General features: G+C 48.2%; 1 protein-coding gene across 2 annotated transcripts in view; it reads right to left on the bottom strand.

Moving 5' to 3' along the window:
• Positions 1-18,174, bottom strand: part of ASIC2 (acid sensing ion channel subunit 2) — a 1,229,563-nt gene that overhangs the window by 83,751 nt on the left and 1,127,638 nt on the right. For both annotated transcript variants that reach the window (XM_069602862.1, XM_069602861.1), the window contains exon 2: positions 13,581-13,731. In XM_069602862.1, the coding sequence (XP_069458963.1) occupies positions 13,581-13,731 (151 nt within the window). The remainder of the gene's footprint in view (positions 1-13,580; positions 13,732-18,174) is intronic.

The following is an 18,174-nucleotide window of genomic DNA, read 5'->3' as shown; positions in this document are numbered from 1 at the left end:
CCCACTTCTTACACTGGGTAGGGTTAGGGTGGGCACAGCTTGTGTCCAGAGACAGAGCATCCCTTTCTCAAAGAAGTAAACCGGGCTTTCTGAGCCAATGGATGTGCAAGCTTCTGGTATTTGGAGGGTCAAAACCTGAGAATACCCAGGAGAGTTGGTTAGATGCTTGGGGCTCGAGGGTCAGGCAGGGTGAGGGTTAATGTTATGTCTTGGTTATGCAACAGAGAAGTGCAATTCTATTAAACAGAACAGTTACCAAACATACATTAGAGAAGGCACCGAACGTGGAGTTGGGTCTAGGCTCATTACAAAAAGATTTATTTCAAGGATTATTTAAATAATGAGTTTCCCTAGTTCATTCAGGCTCAGAGATTATAAATGACTGAGAGGGCTGATAAGTCTGGGCGGGTAACCAGCGTGTAGGAGAAAGTGCCATGTCTCCGAAACTATAGGGGAAGTTGGTGAATGATTAGGATTCTGTTGATAAAGATTCTGTTGACGCACTCCGCCGGCAGACGTTAGGTCCCACCAGATTGCTGAACAGATCCTGTATATAGATTGCAAATCTTGTTCAAAGCATTACCAAATTCATAGCAACTTTTTGTTATTGAATTTTTTTCAATAAATGAATGTAAAAAACATGATAGCATTCAGGTGTGGGTGATGTCTGAGAACTATCTGGGATGTTAAAAAGGCATCCTCGTATTTCCAAAGGATGGGAACAGTGATCTAGATCAGAGCTTCTCCTACTGAGTGTGAGTCACTGGGGATCCTTTTACCAGGCAGACTTGGGGCGGGGTCTGAGTTCTGCATTATTGGTGAGCTCTCCAGGGATGCCAGTGCTGTTGGCTGGAGGACCACACTGTGGGTAGCAGGACCCGTAGGGGAAGATCTACGCTGCAGCAGAGCACACCAGGCCTGTGAAGGGCTGGTCTCTGCCTACCTCTCTAGCCCCAAACCTCACCCTTGGACCCAGCCACCTCGGGACATCAGGGGCTGGTCCTGGCCTTTGCTCTCAATTCCCCTCCCTCTGCGTGGCATCTCCCCTCCCTACGACTTACCCCCTCTTCTGACCCCCACATACTGCCCAGCCACCTGGCAAGCAGGCCTGGGCATGGGACCAGAGGTCATCTCCTCTCTGAAGCCTCCCTGAGAAACACTTTTCTCTTCCAGAACACTTTATCTCTTCCTTTGTACCCCAGCTTTCCTCTACCTGTCTTAACACTTCATGACATTTAATTGTTTACATGCCTCAGACTGCAATTGCCTGCCATTCCTTGAGGCATTTAACAGGAGAACTCTTGGATCAGTGAGTTTCCATCTCCTACATAAAAGGAGCCCTTGGGATAGTCCCTAGACAGTGAATGCTTTGATGTAACCATTTGATGTAAGGCCCTGGACTGGGCCTTACATCTGTATTCCTGAGTGTCAGGCACACAGTCGGCTCTGTGAGATGTGAGCTCTGAACTGGGGCTGTTTCATCTATCTCCTAGATGGTCCCCTCCGACCATTGCCTGGCTGCTCGGGAGATTTAACTAGAGCACGTATTTGTCCTGCCCAGCACTTAGCATCTGCATGAAGCAGGTCTTCACAGACTGATCTACTTAATTGATTCCTGCCTCCAAGGGGGCTTCTGACTCATGGCATCATTTCTGCAGATTCTTTGGCACCTGTGGAGACCACCTCTCCAGGATAAAGGTCCACTCTTGAGAGCGAGCTCAGAATCACAGCTGGCTGCATGCAGCATAGTCCGGTGCTCTAGACTTTCAGAATTCAGCCAGAGCCCACACCTCTCCTTGTGTAGAGGCCCTTGGTACCTGGCAATAGCACAAAAGTCTCTCCCAGAGGCAGAGATGTCGGGGAAACCATAGCAACCATCTCCCTCCACTCTTGCTCTGTCCCATTTGTGATGGGGGCGGGGAATCATGCTACCTTTGAGAGTTGCTCAGGCCCTCCAGCTATGTGGAAAATTTATGATTATTTTTTAATTTAATTTTAATTTTGATCAAAGCAATACATGTACATAATTTTAAAAGCCAAATGGTACCTCAAGGCTTTTAATGAAAAATAGTATTTTCCTGCTCCACCTGTCTCCATCCCCTGAGACACACTCCTCAGAGGCAGTTACTCTCAAGGGTTGGAGCTGTTTCTCCCAGAACTGACTTTCATAGTTTCATGGACATCAACTGCTTGATAGTTATTTCTTGATTTTTGTAACTTTTAAGTATTATCTACTGAATTTCCACCATGGGAGCTGAGGCTGTAAGCTCCTTATATGAAATATTCTGGCATACTCCCTTGCCTTTCACCTAGATGTCAGTAACCAGCTTTCACTTAATTAAGACTATGCAAATATTACCCACACCTCAGCCTTAGAGTATATAACATTTTTGATCTCTTCCTTGTGAAACTGTTTTGTTTTTCTTATTTTTTTCTTTTTGTTTTGTTTTTCTTATCTTTTTTTTTCTTTTTGTTTTGTTTGGCTTGTACCTATAGCAGAGGGCTTCCCTGGTGGTGCAGAGGTTAAAGCATCTGCCTGCAATGTGGGAGACCTGGGTTCGATCCCTGGGTCGGGAAGATCCCCTGGAGAAGGAAATGGCAACCTACTCCAGAATTCTTGCCTGGAGAATCCCATGGACGGAGGAGCTTGGTGGGCTACAGTTCACGGGTTGCAAAGAGTCGGACACGACTGAGCGACTTCACTTTCTATAGCAGAAATGGCCAAAACAAAAAAAGAGATCAAACTCATAGAGTAGAAAAGTGGTTTCCAAGGGCTGGGGGTGGGTGGAATGGAGAGGGTAGTAAAAGTGTACAAAGTGTACAAACTTTCAGTTATAAGATGTCAAAGGTCAGAAGATTTTATATAAAACATGGTGACTATGGTTGATGACACTGTAACATATCTTTCTGACCCGGAGACAAAACCCAGGTCTCCTACATTGCAGGTGGATTCTTTACCATCTGAGCCAACAGGCAACCCAAAGTGTTAATCGCCCAGTCGTGTCAGACTCTCTGTGACCCCATGGACTGTAGCCCATCAGGCCTCTCCATCCATTGAATTCTCCAGGCAAGAACACTGGAGTGGGTTGCCATTCCCTTCTCCAGGGGACCTTCTTGACCCAGGGATTGAACCTGGGTCTTCAGCATTGCAGGCAGATTCGTCACCATCTGAGCTATCAGGGAAGCCCTTAAGAGAGCAGAAACTAAATGCTCTACTCTTGATATATCAAATATATTTGAAATCAAATTCTACTCTTACTTAATTTATAGGTTGCTGAATATAGAGTTCTCTCTTAGACAAGAAAGATTCCTGCTCCCTGGGCCCTGCCCCAAATTTGAGGGCATTCTGCCGTTGTCTTCCGGCTTCTACTGCATGCATTGAGAAGCCGATTCTAATTTTAGATTCTAGGTATTTGACTGGTTTTTTTTTTTTTTTTCTCTCCAGAACCTTTAGAAACGTTCTCTTTGTGAGCCTGAATTTTGCAAGGATGCATCTTGGTCTGGTTCTCTTGCCACTTATCGCACACAGGACTTAGTGAATTCTTTCATTATGGAAAATCGTGTGGGTCAGTTGGGAATTTTTCTTATTTTATTTCTTTGGCAACCTCTTCTTTTCCATGCTCTCACTTTTGTAATTCTAGAAATCTTAGTTGTAGGATGTTGAGCTTTCTCGGTTTGCTTTCTCATTTTTGCATTTTTTTCTCTCCCATTTTCCATCTGTTCATCTTTTTTGTATTACTTTTCAGGCAGTTTCCTCAATTCCAATCCTTCTGTGGGTTTAAAAAATGTTTGCAATCATATTTTTAATTTTCAGTAGGTTTAAAAAATATTTTTTCCTTTGGATGTTACTTTTTAATAGCATCCAATTTTAATAGCTGGTGTTTACGAGTGCAGTATCTCTCTTACCTCTTGAGAATTTTAATTAAAATGTTTTGATGTTTTCTTCTGCTCTCTGCATTTATTTTTTATTTATCAAACACGTACATAGTGCCTGATATTATTCAGGCACTTTGCTAAGTGTTTCACAAAAATATGAACTCATTTCTACCTTCCTAACAACCTTAAAGAATAGATAATAATATTATTCTCATTTTAGAGATAATGGAACTGAGGCTCAGCGAAGCTAAGTAACTTGTCTAAGGTCACACAGCTGGTAAGCTGACTAGCTGGGATTTGAGCCAAGGCTCTAGAACTCATGCCATTAACCATTATCTCTATTTCCTCAAAGTTTCTTTTTCGTTTGTTTGGTTTTGATTCCTTTCCTGTTAGCGTGTGTGCAGGCTCAGTCGCTCAGTTGTGTCCAACTCTGCAACCCCGTAGACTGTAGTCGGCCAGGCTCTTCTGTCCATGGGATTTCCCAGGCAAGAATATTGGAGTGGGTTGCCATTTCCTTCTCTAGGGGATCTTCCTGATCTGGGGATCGAACTCAAATCTCTTGCATTGGCAAGCAGATTCTTTTCCACTGCGCCACCTGGGAAGCCCCTTTCTGTTAAGCGGCTTCTCTCAAGTGCTTGACTTTTTGACTCTCCATTCATCATTAAGAGGTATTTAATGTCCGACAGTCTTCTTTGTATGTGAGAGGACTTACCAGGGGATTTCACCCTAGGATGATCTAACTGTATGGGGACTGGGACTGTCATTCTCTGTGGATATTTTCTCTTGAGCTTGTCGGTGTCTCCAGGCTTCTGGTTAGGGGTGGGAGGGGTAGATTAGTCTGACTGAGGATCTCACTACTCAGGAGGCGGAAGCTCATCTTATCTCCCTGGATTCTACACAGCACCTCACCCATGCCCTCAGTTCTTTCTTCCCCCTTTCTTAAAATTAGTTCTGTTTTTTCTTTAAAAAAAAAATTAATTAGTTTATTTTAATTGGAGGCTCATTACTTTACACTATTGTAGTGGTTTCTGCCATACATTGGCATGAATCAGCCACGGGTGTACATGTGTGCCCCGTCCTGAACCCCCCTCCCACCTCCCTCCCCATCCCATCCCTCAGGGTCATCCCAGCGCACCGGCCCTGAGCGCCCTGTCTCATGCATCGACCCTAGACTGGCGATCTATTTCACATATGGTAATATACATGTTTCAATGGTATTCTCTCAAATCATCCCACCCTTGCCTTTTCCCACAGAGTCCAAAAGTCTGGTTTCCCCCAGTCCAGAGCCTATTTCTTTTTAAAAATGAATTTACTTGTTCATTTATTTATTTGGCTGCAGTGGGTCTTAGTTGCGGCACGGGGCTCTTCGTTGCCACATGCAGTATCTTTCGTTGTGGTGCACGGACTCTCTAGTTGAGATACGAGGGCCTAGTTACTCCCTGGCATGCGAGATCTTAGTTCCCCAACCAGGGATCGAACCTGTGTCTCCTGCATTGCAAGGAAGACCCTGAACTGCTAGATCACCAGGGAAGTCCTGAGCCTATCTATTTTTCAATCTGATTTTTCGCTCAGGTGTAGAGAGATACTTGGTTGCACAACTTCTTTCACAAACTCCTAACTAATCCTCCTAGTTTCAGCTGCACTTCTCATCCTCATTGCGTGCAACATCTCATGCCTCCAATCCTCATCCTTTCTCAAGGAAGGGGGTTGTCTATGCAGAGAACAGTTTGGCTTTAATCGGTTTCCCTGTGCAGACCCCGATCTTTCAGCCCTGTCTGCTCTGCCCAGTCAATTAACATCTGCTCTCCATTTTCCATAAACTTGCTGACACCTACTGTTCTCTTCTTGTCCATCTTCTTTGGCCTTGTGGGTTTATACTTGAAAAAAAAAATCTCGATTGCCATTTAGGAGAGATTTGGGAGGGAGCCTCCATGCATACTTATGTTCATTCCACTGTGTCCAATCAGAAGTTTAGACTATAATCTTCCCTGAGGCTCAGCGGACACACCATGGGCTCCTTCCATCATTCCAGGAGAAGAGGGACGGAGGTAGAACTGATCCCAGGATGTACACAAGCCATAGGACCAATGGGTGCTTTTCATTCCCAAGAGCATCAGCTGCCCATTCAGCCTTTTTTTTTAATTTTAAGAAAGATTTACTTTTATTTTTATTTTGCCATGCCTCATGGCACATGGGATCTTAGTTCCTCAACCAGGGATTGAAAGTACCATCTTAACCCCTAGACCAGAGAAGTCCCACTTATTCAGTGGTTTTCAAATTGGGTTCCTTGGAGCCCTAGGGTTCCTCAGGGAGTCTCAAGGTTGGCCACAGTGGAGCATAGAGAAATCAGACTATCTCCAGTTGAACCAGAGCAGCTCTTCCTTTATCTGCTTTATATATTGGGGCTGTGCTAAAGCTTTTGTTCAATACAAGGATTCTGCTATGGGAAAAAAAAAAGAGGAAAAAAATAGAAAGGGAAAATAGCAACAGACCTATCATTATATGCCATTCTGTCTCCAAAGATGTCACTGGAATATTTTTTTCTGAGATATTTTTATGGCTGTGCCTTTACAATCACTTTTTTGAGTTTTAAAGGAATGTAGTGGAAGGAGACTTGCTTGTGAGTCCATAAGTGGGTTTTCAGCTGGGTTCAACTACTTAGCAAGGTGTGTGTTCTTGGGGAGCTTCCTCAACCTCTCTGGGCTCCAGCTTCTTTATTTTTCAAAGGGGATTATACTTTGTTTGGAGGGTCACTTTGGGGATTCATGGGACAGAATGTTCATGGCACAAGGTAGCTACTGGTGGTTCAGTGATTAAAAAAAAAACAACAACCAAAAACCAAAAACTAAAAAACTGACGGCAATGAAAGAGACTCAAGTTTGATCCCTGAGTCGAGATCAAAGATCCCCTGGAGAAGGAAACGGCAACCTACTCTGGTATTCTTGCCTGGAGAATCCCATGGATGGAGGAGCCTGGTGGGCTACAGTCGATGGGGTTGCAAGCATTGGACACAACATAGTGACTGAACCAACCAACCACCCTAGTCCCATCGCTGTGCACAGTACAGCGATATTTTCTCTCTCTCAACAAATGTATCAACAGATATCTATTGCCCTGGTAGATGTCAGTGAGCCAGACAGTCCAAGATCCCTAACCTTTTGTAGCCTGTGTTTCAATAGAGACAGATTCACAACCAAAAATATTAGTAAATAAGTAACTCATATGGCATACTTGAAGATGACATGACATGGAACAGAGGACAAGCAGAACAGATAAGGAGGGGTGAGGAGTGGGGTGGAGTGCAATTTTAAATAGGGCAGTGAGGGGAGGTGAGATCTGAGCAAGGCTTGACGGAGGTGAGGCCATGAGCCACATGGTCTGAGCAGGGAATGCTAGGCAGAGGGAAAGGAGGATGCAGGTGCTCAAAGGGAAGCTTTGAGGAAGTCACAGGGAGTCACTGGGAAGTCAGAGTGGCTACAGCCACGAGAACACGGGGCCGAGTAGGAGGAAATGAGCCTGGGGAGATGATACGTGGTAAGGTATTGACTCTATTAGAGCGAGGACTCTCAAAATAATTTCTATGCTTAAAAATATAATGTCAAATTCATTTCCCCCCAACACTAGGATTTGGGGACATCAAGGCAGAGTTTACTTGATTAAAAAGCATATTTTCAGAACTTCCCTGGAAGTCTAGTATTAACAGTTAAGACTTCACCTTCCAATGCAGAGGGTGCAGGGTTGATCCCTGGTCTGGGGAGCTAAGATTCCACATGTCTCGTGGCCAAAAAACCAAAACATAAAACAGAAGCAACTCTGTAATAAATTCAGTAAAGATTTTAAAAATGGTCAACATAAAAACAAATCTTTTAAAAAGTGTATTCTCAGCAGGGACCTACTGCATAGCACAGGGAACTCTGCTCATTATTATGTAACAAGCTAAATGGGAAAAGAATTTTAAAAAGAATAGATATATATTGTACTTATAACAGAATCACTTTGCTGGACACCTGAAACTATCACGGCATTGTTAATCAACTATATATCAATATAATATAAAAAGTTTTAAAAAAGAAAATATAAAAAGAAAAAATTAAAGTGCACTAATATTTTAAAAAGTGTATTCTACATCAGCTTGAATGAAGGCGATAATTTTGAGCCTATCTATCTAGAATGCAAGTCCATTAGCGAGCTCCCAGCACACTGATTCCAGTTTGCTCAGATGTAACCCATCCCCACGCTCACCCCTACCTCCCTGAGGAGGGCCATTCCCATGACTGGCTTGGGGAACCCAGCTCCCTCAGGGGTCCCTTGTCCCTCCATAGACACACCCACTGGTCACTGATTGGCCCAGGGGAGAGCACCTGACTGGGCTGGGCCAATGAATCCCTTCCTTGTTGTTTTCTTTTTAATAGAACAGTGAGAGAATCAGCGTGGCCTCTTGCTGATGGTAGACCATGAAAAAATATAAATCTGTTGGGAGCTGTGTGTGAAAAGATACATGTGCGGAGAAACCCTGTCTCTAGTGAGAGAGAAAAAAGCAAATCAGAGACAGGAGAGGAAAAAGAAGGGGTGAAAGACCAAGGAGGCGGGTGCCCTTGTTTCCAGTTGTTTCTCACGCCGCCCCCTTGCCTTCCCGCAGCTGGGTTGTTGAAGCTTGCCTTGGATTCCAGGGGTAATATAATTCTTTTATGCCCAAGCTTGTCTGAATCTGGGTTTTCTCATGTGCAGCCTAGATAACCCACTGCTTATTTCTTTTATCTTTGAAGTTACTCAGAGGCATCTACACAGAGTTTCATTTTTAACAACCTCCCACCTGCCTTCAATTTAATTTCCTTTAGCAAGATGCTGGTCGTGAAATCTGCACTTCTGTAGCCTAAGACAGCTTTTCAGTCCTTTTTCTATTTTGTGAGGTCCTCCATGAAAAAGAAGGTTTTCCACGGTCAAAAGCATTGGGGAAATAAATGCTTTATGCAACGTTGCTATCTTGGAGATTCATAATGTGATATATGGAGAATCCTCGCCCTGAATTAACGTGTTTAACTCTGCCTAACCAGGGTTCTTCAGATCATTTTTATTCCTGTAACATGTAACATCCAAAACTCAGGATCTGGGGGCATGCTGGCAAGGCCCATGTGTGACTGAGCCTGCCTTCTTTAAAGTGGTATATTTCCAGGGTGCCTTCCACAAGGATGTTTGACCAAGGAGGCATTGTCAGCCTGGGGGAAAGAACATTTTTGATTGATTTCATAGTCACTTTCTACTTGCTAAGTGTGAGTCCATAGGGCTGGGTCCATCCAAAGTGAATGCCTTTTCCTTATTCACTCTTTGGCACCAAAGGTCCTCCCTGTAGGTCAGAGTTACACCCAGAAGCATGGCTCCCCCAGTGCTTCCTGAAATTTCTGAGAAGTGAAGCAAGAATGTGCCAGAGGCTCCGCTTTGAGAATGAGATGTGCAGAGGATAAAGTGCTCCAGGACCCTTGTGTCGGAATAGGATATTTGGAACCGTCTCTGCCTCAGGGATGGTCTGACTATCCTCCTATCTACTGGTTGTCATTATCAACCTTTGACTGTTTAGAGTTTGCAGAGAGCGCTCATCTGATCTGCTGGTAAAGGCAGGGCTGGGTGTTCGATCATGGGTCTGACTCTATAAAGGTACTTCCTTGTCTCACTGCTCTGCCTCTTATCAAGCTGTCTGTAGCTACTCCCTCAACAGCCAGCTTTCCATTCCTTTCTCCTCCATCGTCACCCATCTGTCTCCTCTAAGGACTCAAGTTCCTTTTCCTGGGGATTGAGGGGAATTGAAAAGGTCAGGGAGGCAAGGTGGCATCCGTGGAGCCACCTGGCTTGGCAGGTCAGGAAGGCAGCTCCCTCCGAAAGCCCAAGGTGGGATGAGGCTTGGCCATCCCCTCAGTCTTTGGGAGCAATGACCAAAAAGCAGAGTGTGGCTACGCCTCCTCAGGTGGCCTTATGGACAAACATCCCTCATTCACCAGAGCCCCCCTCTTGTCCTTCAGCAGGTGTGTGGACCTCAATTCCACCCATGTGAGGCTCACCCCCCACCAGTCCAGGAAACAAGGAGTTTTGAGGTGACCAGAATCTCTAAGAAATGCTCATGACACAGTGGTTTCTCAGCCTGAAGAAAGGTGCTGTGGAGGAAGTCTGGGTGTGGGGATTCAGGAGGCGTGGCTGGGTGGCCTGGGTGAAGTTGCCTAACCTCAGCCTTCATCCCTGGCAAATGGAGATAAGGAGCCCTTCCTATTGCTTCCCTGGTGGCTCAGACGGTAAAGCATCTGTCTGCAATGCAGGAGACCCGGGTTCGATCCCTGGGTTGGGAAGATCCTCTGGAGAAGGAAATGGCAACCCACTCCAGTACTCTTACCTGGAAAATCCCATGGACAGAGGAGCCTGGTATGCTAAAATCTATGGGGTCGCAAAGAGTCGGACACAACTGACTGACTTCACTTTCCTTTCCTTTCCTATTGTTCAACATGAGGGGAAGGCTGGGAGGGAGGGTAGTTATGGCCCCAGAGGAATGCAGGGATGGCTGCGAAGGCAAAAATTCAAGAAGTCAACCAGAGCTACTGAAGCTGTGCTCTCCAATATGGCGGCCACTCCCCCTGTGGCGATTTAAATGCATATACATCCTATGATAGTAAAACCTCAGTTCCCCATTGATCACATATCAAAGGCTCAGTGTGGCTACCATGTAGGACAGCACAGTTAGCACTGCAGCAACGACCAGTGTCTTCTCTAACTAATTTCTTCTGGCTTCTGTCCTGCTTTCAACCCTTTCTCCTTCACGCCCTGAATTATCCAACCTCAGAGGACGTGGTTTGAGTGACAAGTGCTGGTGTCTCACTAGGGACAACTCACGCTCACTCTGCTGGCAGGAGGGAGCCTGGAACTTCTTCTGGATTCTGTGTGCAGCTCTGGTTCCTGATAGTGGCTTGAAAGGCAGGGGCTGTGTCCTGTGTCTTCTGCAGTCCGACCATGTCCTGCCTGAGTGTTAGGCTCACAGTAGGTCCTTAACTACGATTAAAGATTTGTCCTGAATGGATATAGCTCATGGTCCGTGAGGGCTGACGGCTGGTCAAGAAGCTTGGGTCAGTACGGTCCTGGCTTGGCCACAGATTCACCATGTGACTATCAGTCCATCACTGCTTCCCACCAGGCCTCTGTAGAACAGGCACGCAGGGGTGGGGTTTCTGTGTGTGTGTGTGTGTGTCTGGAATAGATGGTCTCAGGTTCTTTCCTGCTCAGACCATCCACAGCTTTAGGGGGCAGAATGCAGAGTCCCTGGGAAAGGCCTTGTGGTTGGAGCCCAGGCCATCAGTGGTCAGTGTGGAGACTCAAGGTGACCCTGCAGGGAGCCATGCTGGGTGAGGATGTCTGGGAGTGAGTGGGGCGCCTGCCTTGCGAGTATGTGTGTGTGTGTGTGTGTGCATGCATGTGTGTGTGTCCATACATGTGCTTTGGCTTCTGACTCAAGGTAACAGGTGAGAAATCCAACATTACACTGGATGGATATAACTAACTTTTGGTCAGGCTGTAGGTATGGGGTCTCCGGGATTCTTTTCTTTTTAGTTTAATTTCTGGCTGTGCCGGGTCTTTGTTGCCACGTGTGGGCTTTCTCTAGTTGCGGTGAGCAGGGGCTTCTCTAGTTGTGGTGTGCAGGCTTCTCATTGTGGTGGCTTCTCTAGTTGCAGAGCTTGGGTTCTAGGATGCACAGGCTTTAGTAGTTGCGGTGCACAGGTTTAGTTGTCCCTCAGCATGTGGGATCTTCCCGAACCAGAGATTGAACCTGTGTCCCTTGCATTGGCAGGCAGATTCTTAACCACTGGCTCAGCAGGGACATCCCTCCAGGATTCATTTTATTTTTTATTTCTCTCCTTTTCCACAAGAGGTTCAACAAGCAAGTATGTTCTGGTGTCTCCAAGGTAGAGGACCAGGTCTTGGGGACTTGGTCCCAGCTCCCAGGACCCAGGGTTGTCTTTGGGCCCCGGGTCTCAGAACACAGGCTGGCCTGAAGGATGTTCTGGAAACCCAGGCTCTGTGGGCCCTTTTCCAGTACGTGGCACTAACACATTTCTTTATCTGTTTGCTAGAGGGCAGTGCTTAGTTGCTCAGTTGTGTCCAAGTCTTTCGGACCCCATGGACTGTAGCCAGCCAGGCTCCTCTGTCCATGGGGACTCTCCAGGCAAGTAGACAGTGGGGACCCTGAATTTAGGGAAGTGGATGGATTCAACTAAGCGTCTGCTTGGCAGAGGGCTGGAGCCTGCGGTGAGCTCCCGGAGACGGTACTGGATCCATATGAGTGGGTGATGCTTGTGAGGCCATCTCACTCTTCAGGAGCAAGAGGAGTGACCGCAACATGCCCCGAGGGGTGCTCAGAGGCGAGGAGCCTGGAGAGGGAGTGTGGTGGGCGGGAGAGAGCTCTGGGCGTGTGGTCAGTCCTCCCCAGGGTGGAGGCCCTCGCTGCCCTCAGAAGCCTGGAGGGCCTGGGGCTGGGGAGGGCCAGGCCTCAGGATGGGCTGAGGGAACGGCTGTGGGAATCATGGGATGGAGGCTGGGCTGCAAGAAATGAGGGCCGGGGTGTTTGGCCTTCACCCCCTCCTCAGCTGCAACCTGAGGGCCCGGGCCTCCTTTCTGCTGCACTCTGCTCTCCCTTCATCCCTGCCTGGGGGCCCTCTCAGGCGCACCTCCAGACTTCCTCTTCCTTCCCCTCTTTCGGCCCTGAATCTAGGGTTACCTTAATCTCTCGTTGGGTCTCCTTGGCATCCAGGGTCCCATGCTTGGGCACCTCTTCCACTTCACTTGGTGAGATCTAGAGGCTGCCGGCCTCCCTAGGCCTCCCTGCCGTATCATTCCAACCACCCCTCCATCATCACAGGGCCTTCCCTGTCCTTCCTGCACCCCTCTCATGAGGATCTCATGAGATAATCTCAAGACTCCAAGGACCCCATGCCCTGCAACGCTTTCCCTGAACCCTCCCTCCTCCCAGGTGAAGGCTGTCATCCCACCCCAGCACCGGGGACCCTCGGGTCCCAGTGGACTGTGAGTCTCCTCCACTAGGCTGTGATCAAGGGCTTGGTCTTTTTTCAATTCAGTATCTTTATTTTGGTGTAAAGCCTGAGATAGCACATGTGGCTTATGAATAGTTTGCTGAATAAATAAACGAATAACTGGATGCATGAAATAAGCTTTGGGACCTGTACACCCGTTCCCCCATGGGCTCACGCAGGCTGAGTCTGTGCCCTTGCATTTTCCAGCAGCCCCTCCACCTTCCCTCAGCGGGAGAAATCTGCTTTCCTTTCCACTGGGCCCTGTAGCCGGATTGGGATGTTCAAGATGGCGGAAGAGGAAGGGGCTGGTCCATCACTTCCTCTTCTCCTGAAATCGCGCCACCCACCGCTCCAACCGAACTTAATTAATTCAAGCCTTCCTCCGCGCCTCCTCTCATCCTATCCGCCTTCACTTTCCAGTATCCCCAGCACCGGCCCCCTCCCACGTAGTGAAATCCAAGGGAAACTCAGGGCATCACAGCTTGTGCCGGGACGTCCTTCCCATTCACCGGCATATCACCCGCCCCTTGATGGAGGCAGTCCTTCACCGGGTGGGCCAAGATAATCCGCTCCAGGCAAAGGTCTCCCGGAGGCCACACCCCTCCGCCCTCACCCCCTGCCCCGGCCCCTGGCCCGGCTCACCTGTCTCACCCCAGATGGGCAGGTACTCATCCTGCTGAATGTCCAGCATGATCTCCAGCCCGTTGCCTGTCCCCCCCTTGACCGTGGTGAGCAGAGGCTTGCCATCCTCGCCTGAGTTAAACATGTAACACTTCCCATATTTTGTAAACACCTGAGGGAGAGAAGAGAAAGAAGCACGTGGGTGACTTTGGACTTGGCAGCAGCCTGGGAACTCCAGAAATCCAACAGCGTCCCCACAGCCCGTCATAGTCAACCCTCTTGGGGACCAGTGATTCCTCACCCCGGGTTAATGGGCTGGATTCTGGCATCACAGAACACATCTGGACACCCTTTGGGGTTTGTTGCCATGGGGTCTGGTCTCTTCTCCCTCTGTTAATCCTTCCCTTTCCACCCGCCTCCCCGGGGCAGGGTGGGTAGGGGGGCAGCAGGCAGCCACGTCCACTCTCAAGTGTCAAGCATTGACTATATGCTTTCTATCCTGTAATCTGTGCCTCCAGCCTGAGCTTTCTCTTGGGCTCCAGACACACTGATCCAACTGCCTGATACGCATGATTTCAGGGGGACATAGACACCCAACTACCAGCATGTCCCAGTGGGATCAAGGCTTCCTCAGCCCCGCCCCACTGGATGGCTCTCCTGTGCACGTGTCCTGGGGGATAGCACTGCCACCTGCCCAGGGGCTCAAACCAGACCCGCAGAGCGGGTGTCCCCTCTTCCTCTTTCTCACCCCACGTCCAATCAAACAGCAGGGCCCGTCAACACTGTCTCTGGATCCAACTACTTTCTCTTCTGCACGGCTTTAACTTAATGACCTCCGTCATTTCTTGCTTGGGCTGCTGCAGTTTCTTAGCTAGACTGCTGGATTCCAGACAACCTTCTCTAGCCCATCCTTTAAGTGAACCATGGCTCACTCCTTCAGAAATGCAAACTTGATTATATTAATCCTGTGGTTAAAATCCATCAGGGCTGCGCATCCCCCTGAGAGTAAGATCCAGGCCCACCCTCCACACTCAGCCTTCTATGATGCTCTCTCTGTCTGCTCCATCCTCCTCTTCCCATCTGAGTCCATGGGAATTCACTGGAAGATAAACTCATGGGTTCGGTGGTTACCTCTGCATGTTCACTGAGGAGTCTACCCCTGGTGGCTAGCACAGGGCCTGGCACCTGGGGGTATTCCAGAAATATATGTCAATGGACAAGTGAATGAATAAATGAGTGAGTGGGTGGAGCTACATTAAACAACTCTGACACCTCTGGATGTGCCCTGCTGGTTCGCCTACTTGTGGCTTTCTAGTTGCTGCTTCCACTACCTGTAACAGCTCTTGTTCCTTTTTTGGCCTGGGCAACCTCTGCCCATTCTCAAAGACTGGATCAATGCATCACCTCCTCCAGGAAGCCGTCCCAAGCTCATGGACCAAGTTGTATAACATCCCTCCTCACTTTCCCCCTTTGCTCCTTCACCAGGGCAGCTATCATATGCAACAGTAACCACAGGTGGATATTGTTGTTTATTGCGCAGAGGACAAAACCACAGCCCAGAGAGGTTAAGCAATTTGCCCAAGGTCACACAGCTATTAAGTAGAAAAGCTGAGGTTCAAAGCCATCTCTGTCTGGTTCTAACACACATGATCTCTTTGAGCATGTTGTCATTGTCATTGGGCTGTTTCTGAGCTCTATGCTGCACCTCTCTGCCTCGCTTTTTCCATCAGCCAATCAACAGTCATACACATGAGTTCCTACTACTTGCAAGGCTTATGGAGATTGTAAAGAGGCACAAGCCCTGCAAGCCCACTATTTCCCTTTATAGCTAGGGTCCCCAGCGCCCTGGCCACGGACCAGTGCTGGTCCATGACCTGTTAGGAACCCGGCTGCACAGCAGGAGGTGAGTGGTGAGACGGAAGTTTCATCTGTATTTACAGCCACTCCCCATCCTTTGGGCTTCCCCGGTGGCACTAGTAAAGAACCCGCCTGCCAATCAGGCGATGTAAGAGATGCGCACTCAATCCCTGGGTGGGGAAGATCCCCTGGAGGAGGGCATGGCAACCCACTCCAGGATTCTTGCCTGGAGAATCCCATGGACAGAGGAGCCCGGTGGGCTACAGTCCATGGGGTCCCAAAGAGTCAGACACAACCGAAGCGACTTAGCATGCACTCCCTCCCTCCCTTGCTTTACCACCTGAGGTCCGCCGCCTGTCAGATCAGATCAGTGGGGCATACTAAATTTAATACGCTTGAATCATCTTGAAAACATCCTTATACACCGCCCCCCCCCCCCAACCCCACCCCGTGTCCACCTCAGTCCGTGGAAAAATTGTCTTCCATGAAACCGGTCCCTTGTGCCAAAATGGTTGGGGACTGCTCCTTTTTCGTGCATATCAAAGTATATAACTAGATGGTGATTTATAGGACTGTTTGTTGGAGAGGGTGGTGTTTGTTGGATGGATGAATGAATGAATGGGCTTCAAGGGGTTGCTACTCCCATTCCCTCGCCCACCTCTGGGAGGCGCCGTGAAGAGCTGGCCAGCCTTGCTAGTTATGGCGGGATCTCACACCTGATATCTTGTTCCCCTCCCCTCCCCTCCCTTTCTCTGCTCTGGTATTCTCAGCTTCCCTCTTAATTGTTCCTAAGCGTTTTTGCTTGCTTTTCCTAGAGGGTATTAGAGGAGAGACGGTTTACCTTCGTGGGGGCAGAAGAAGGGGCTCAAAGCCAGGCAGGCGCACACGGACTGCGCTTCTCTGCCGGCCTCCCTGCCTGCCGCGCCCCAGCCCGCCGCCCCTGCCTCGCTTCTCCCTTCTCGCTTCTCTTAGAGGATCATTTTCCTCTTTGCTCAACATCAAAGGCTGAGAGCTATTTACCCACAGCACAGTTTTGCTAGAAACTCGGGACAAGATGCCGCTTTCCTTCCCGGTCGCCGTGCATAATGACCTGTAAGAGTAACCGGCGCTTCAAACGCAGGCCTTATCGCTCCCAGTCACAAAAGACAATTTATTTAAGCCCAGACTGTCAGGCCAGAGCTCGCTGCTTCTTCAGACCTGCCATTCTCCGAGGCACTTCTCTGCTCTCCTGGTAAGCGCTGACAGCCTCATCTGGGATGGCAGGGCTGAATTTGCAAGGTTGCTAAGAATCAAGAACTGCTCTTAGCTGGATCCTTTTGTAAGAATTAATGGTGCACGTATCAAACCTGGACCTGCAGGAGTGACAGGGATGGGGGGTGGGGGGAAGCCTGAGGTGAAGATGGACCCCATGACCATCATTTTCATTGCTCACTGCGTGTTGCCATTGAGAGATGACCCATGTACGGCTTCAACTTTCTCAATGGCCCCAAGAAGTTGGAGGGAAGGAGACTAAAAATTCCTGAGCCTCTACTCTGTGCTGGCCCCTGCTTGGCATTTTCAGAGGAACTATCTTTTTCCTAATTATGGTCCCGACTACCTTGATGGGAAGGCATCTTATTATCACATGCCCATTTTACAGTTGGGAAGCCTGACACTTAGTGAAGAGGTAGGTAGTAGAGCTGGGACTCATGGGTTTGACTTTACCACCACGGAAGTTCCAAGGGAGGAACCCTGAGATTTTGAGCCAGAGCTCACTGTCAAGTTGATGGCCTTGAACATGACATCTTTTTCCAATGTCAGTTTTCATGTTTGCAAATTGAGCAAGATAACCTTGCCACGTGGTTGTAACATCTAAATGTGGGAATGCAAGTGGGTTTGTCTAGAAGATTACATAATAGACATCTTTAAGAGGTATGAATCCATACTAGGTCCTTTTCAGCAGAAGTGAGAGAAGTTATTTGAGTTATGGGGGGAGGTCAGTGATGAACTGAAGAATGGGAGGTGTTGAGGGGTCCTGTCTCCTCTGATTGTGTCTCAGTAATACCAAGCTCGTCTCTCTCTCTCTCTCATTTTTTTTTGTGCTGCATTGGGTCTTCATCGCAGCTGTCAGGCTCTCTAGTTCTGGCATGTTGGGCTTAGTTGTCCCCAGGCATGTGGATCTTAGTTCCTTGACCAGGGATCAAACCTGTGTCTGCTGCATTGGAAGGTGGATTTTCAACCACTGAAACCCCAGGGAAGTGCCATCAAGCTCATTTTGAAGTAGTTACAGAGGATAGAAACCATCATGAGCCACTGACTGCTTATTCCTTAAGAATGTTAAGCCTGTTGCTAAAAGCCCAGGGCAGCCAATGAGATTACTGGGGCCACAGAGTTCTGTAAGACAGGGCAATGCTTTGATGCACACAATCCACTTTGAAATCTACGTTTGGACGGAATTGCAACCAGTCACTGGTGCAGTGGACAGCTGTCATAGTCGGAAGTTTGCATGTTTTGGCCTGTACTCTTCTCTTGGTAGTGTCTTTGTCTGATTTTGGTATCAGGGTAATGGTGGCTTCATAGAATGACTTTGGGAGTGATCCCTCCTATTCGGTCTTCTGGAAGAGTTTGAGGGACTTCCCTCATGGTCCAGTGGCTGAGATGCTGAACTCTCAATGCAGGGAGCCCAGATTCAATCCCTGGTCAGGGAACTAGACGCAACTAAGAGTTGGCATGCCACAGTGCATGCTGCAGCTAGAGATCCTGCAGGCTGCAGCTAGAG

This window comes from Ovis canadensis, chromosome 11 (genome assembly GCF_042477335.2).
Source record: "Ovis canadensis isolate MfBH-ARS-UI-01 breed Bighorn chromosome 11, ARS-UI_OviCan_v2, whole genome shotgun sequence".
NCBI classification, from domain to species: Eukaryota; Metazoa; Chordata; class Mammalia; order Artiodactyla; family Bovidae; genus Ovis; species Ovis canadensis.
The sequence above is the reverse complement of the archived record's forward strand: the minus strand, read 5'-3'. Positions and strand labels throughout refer to the sequence as shown.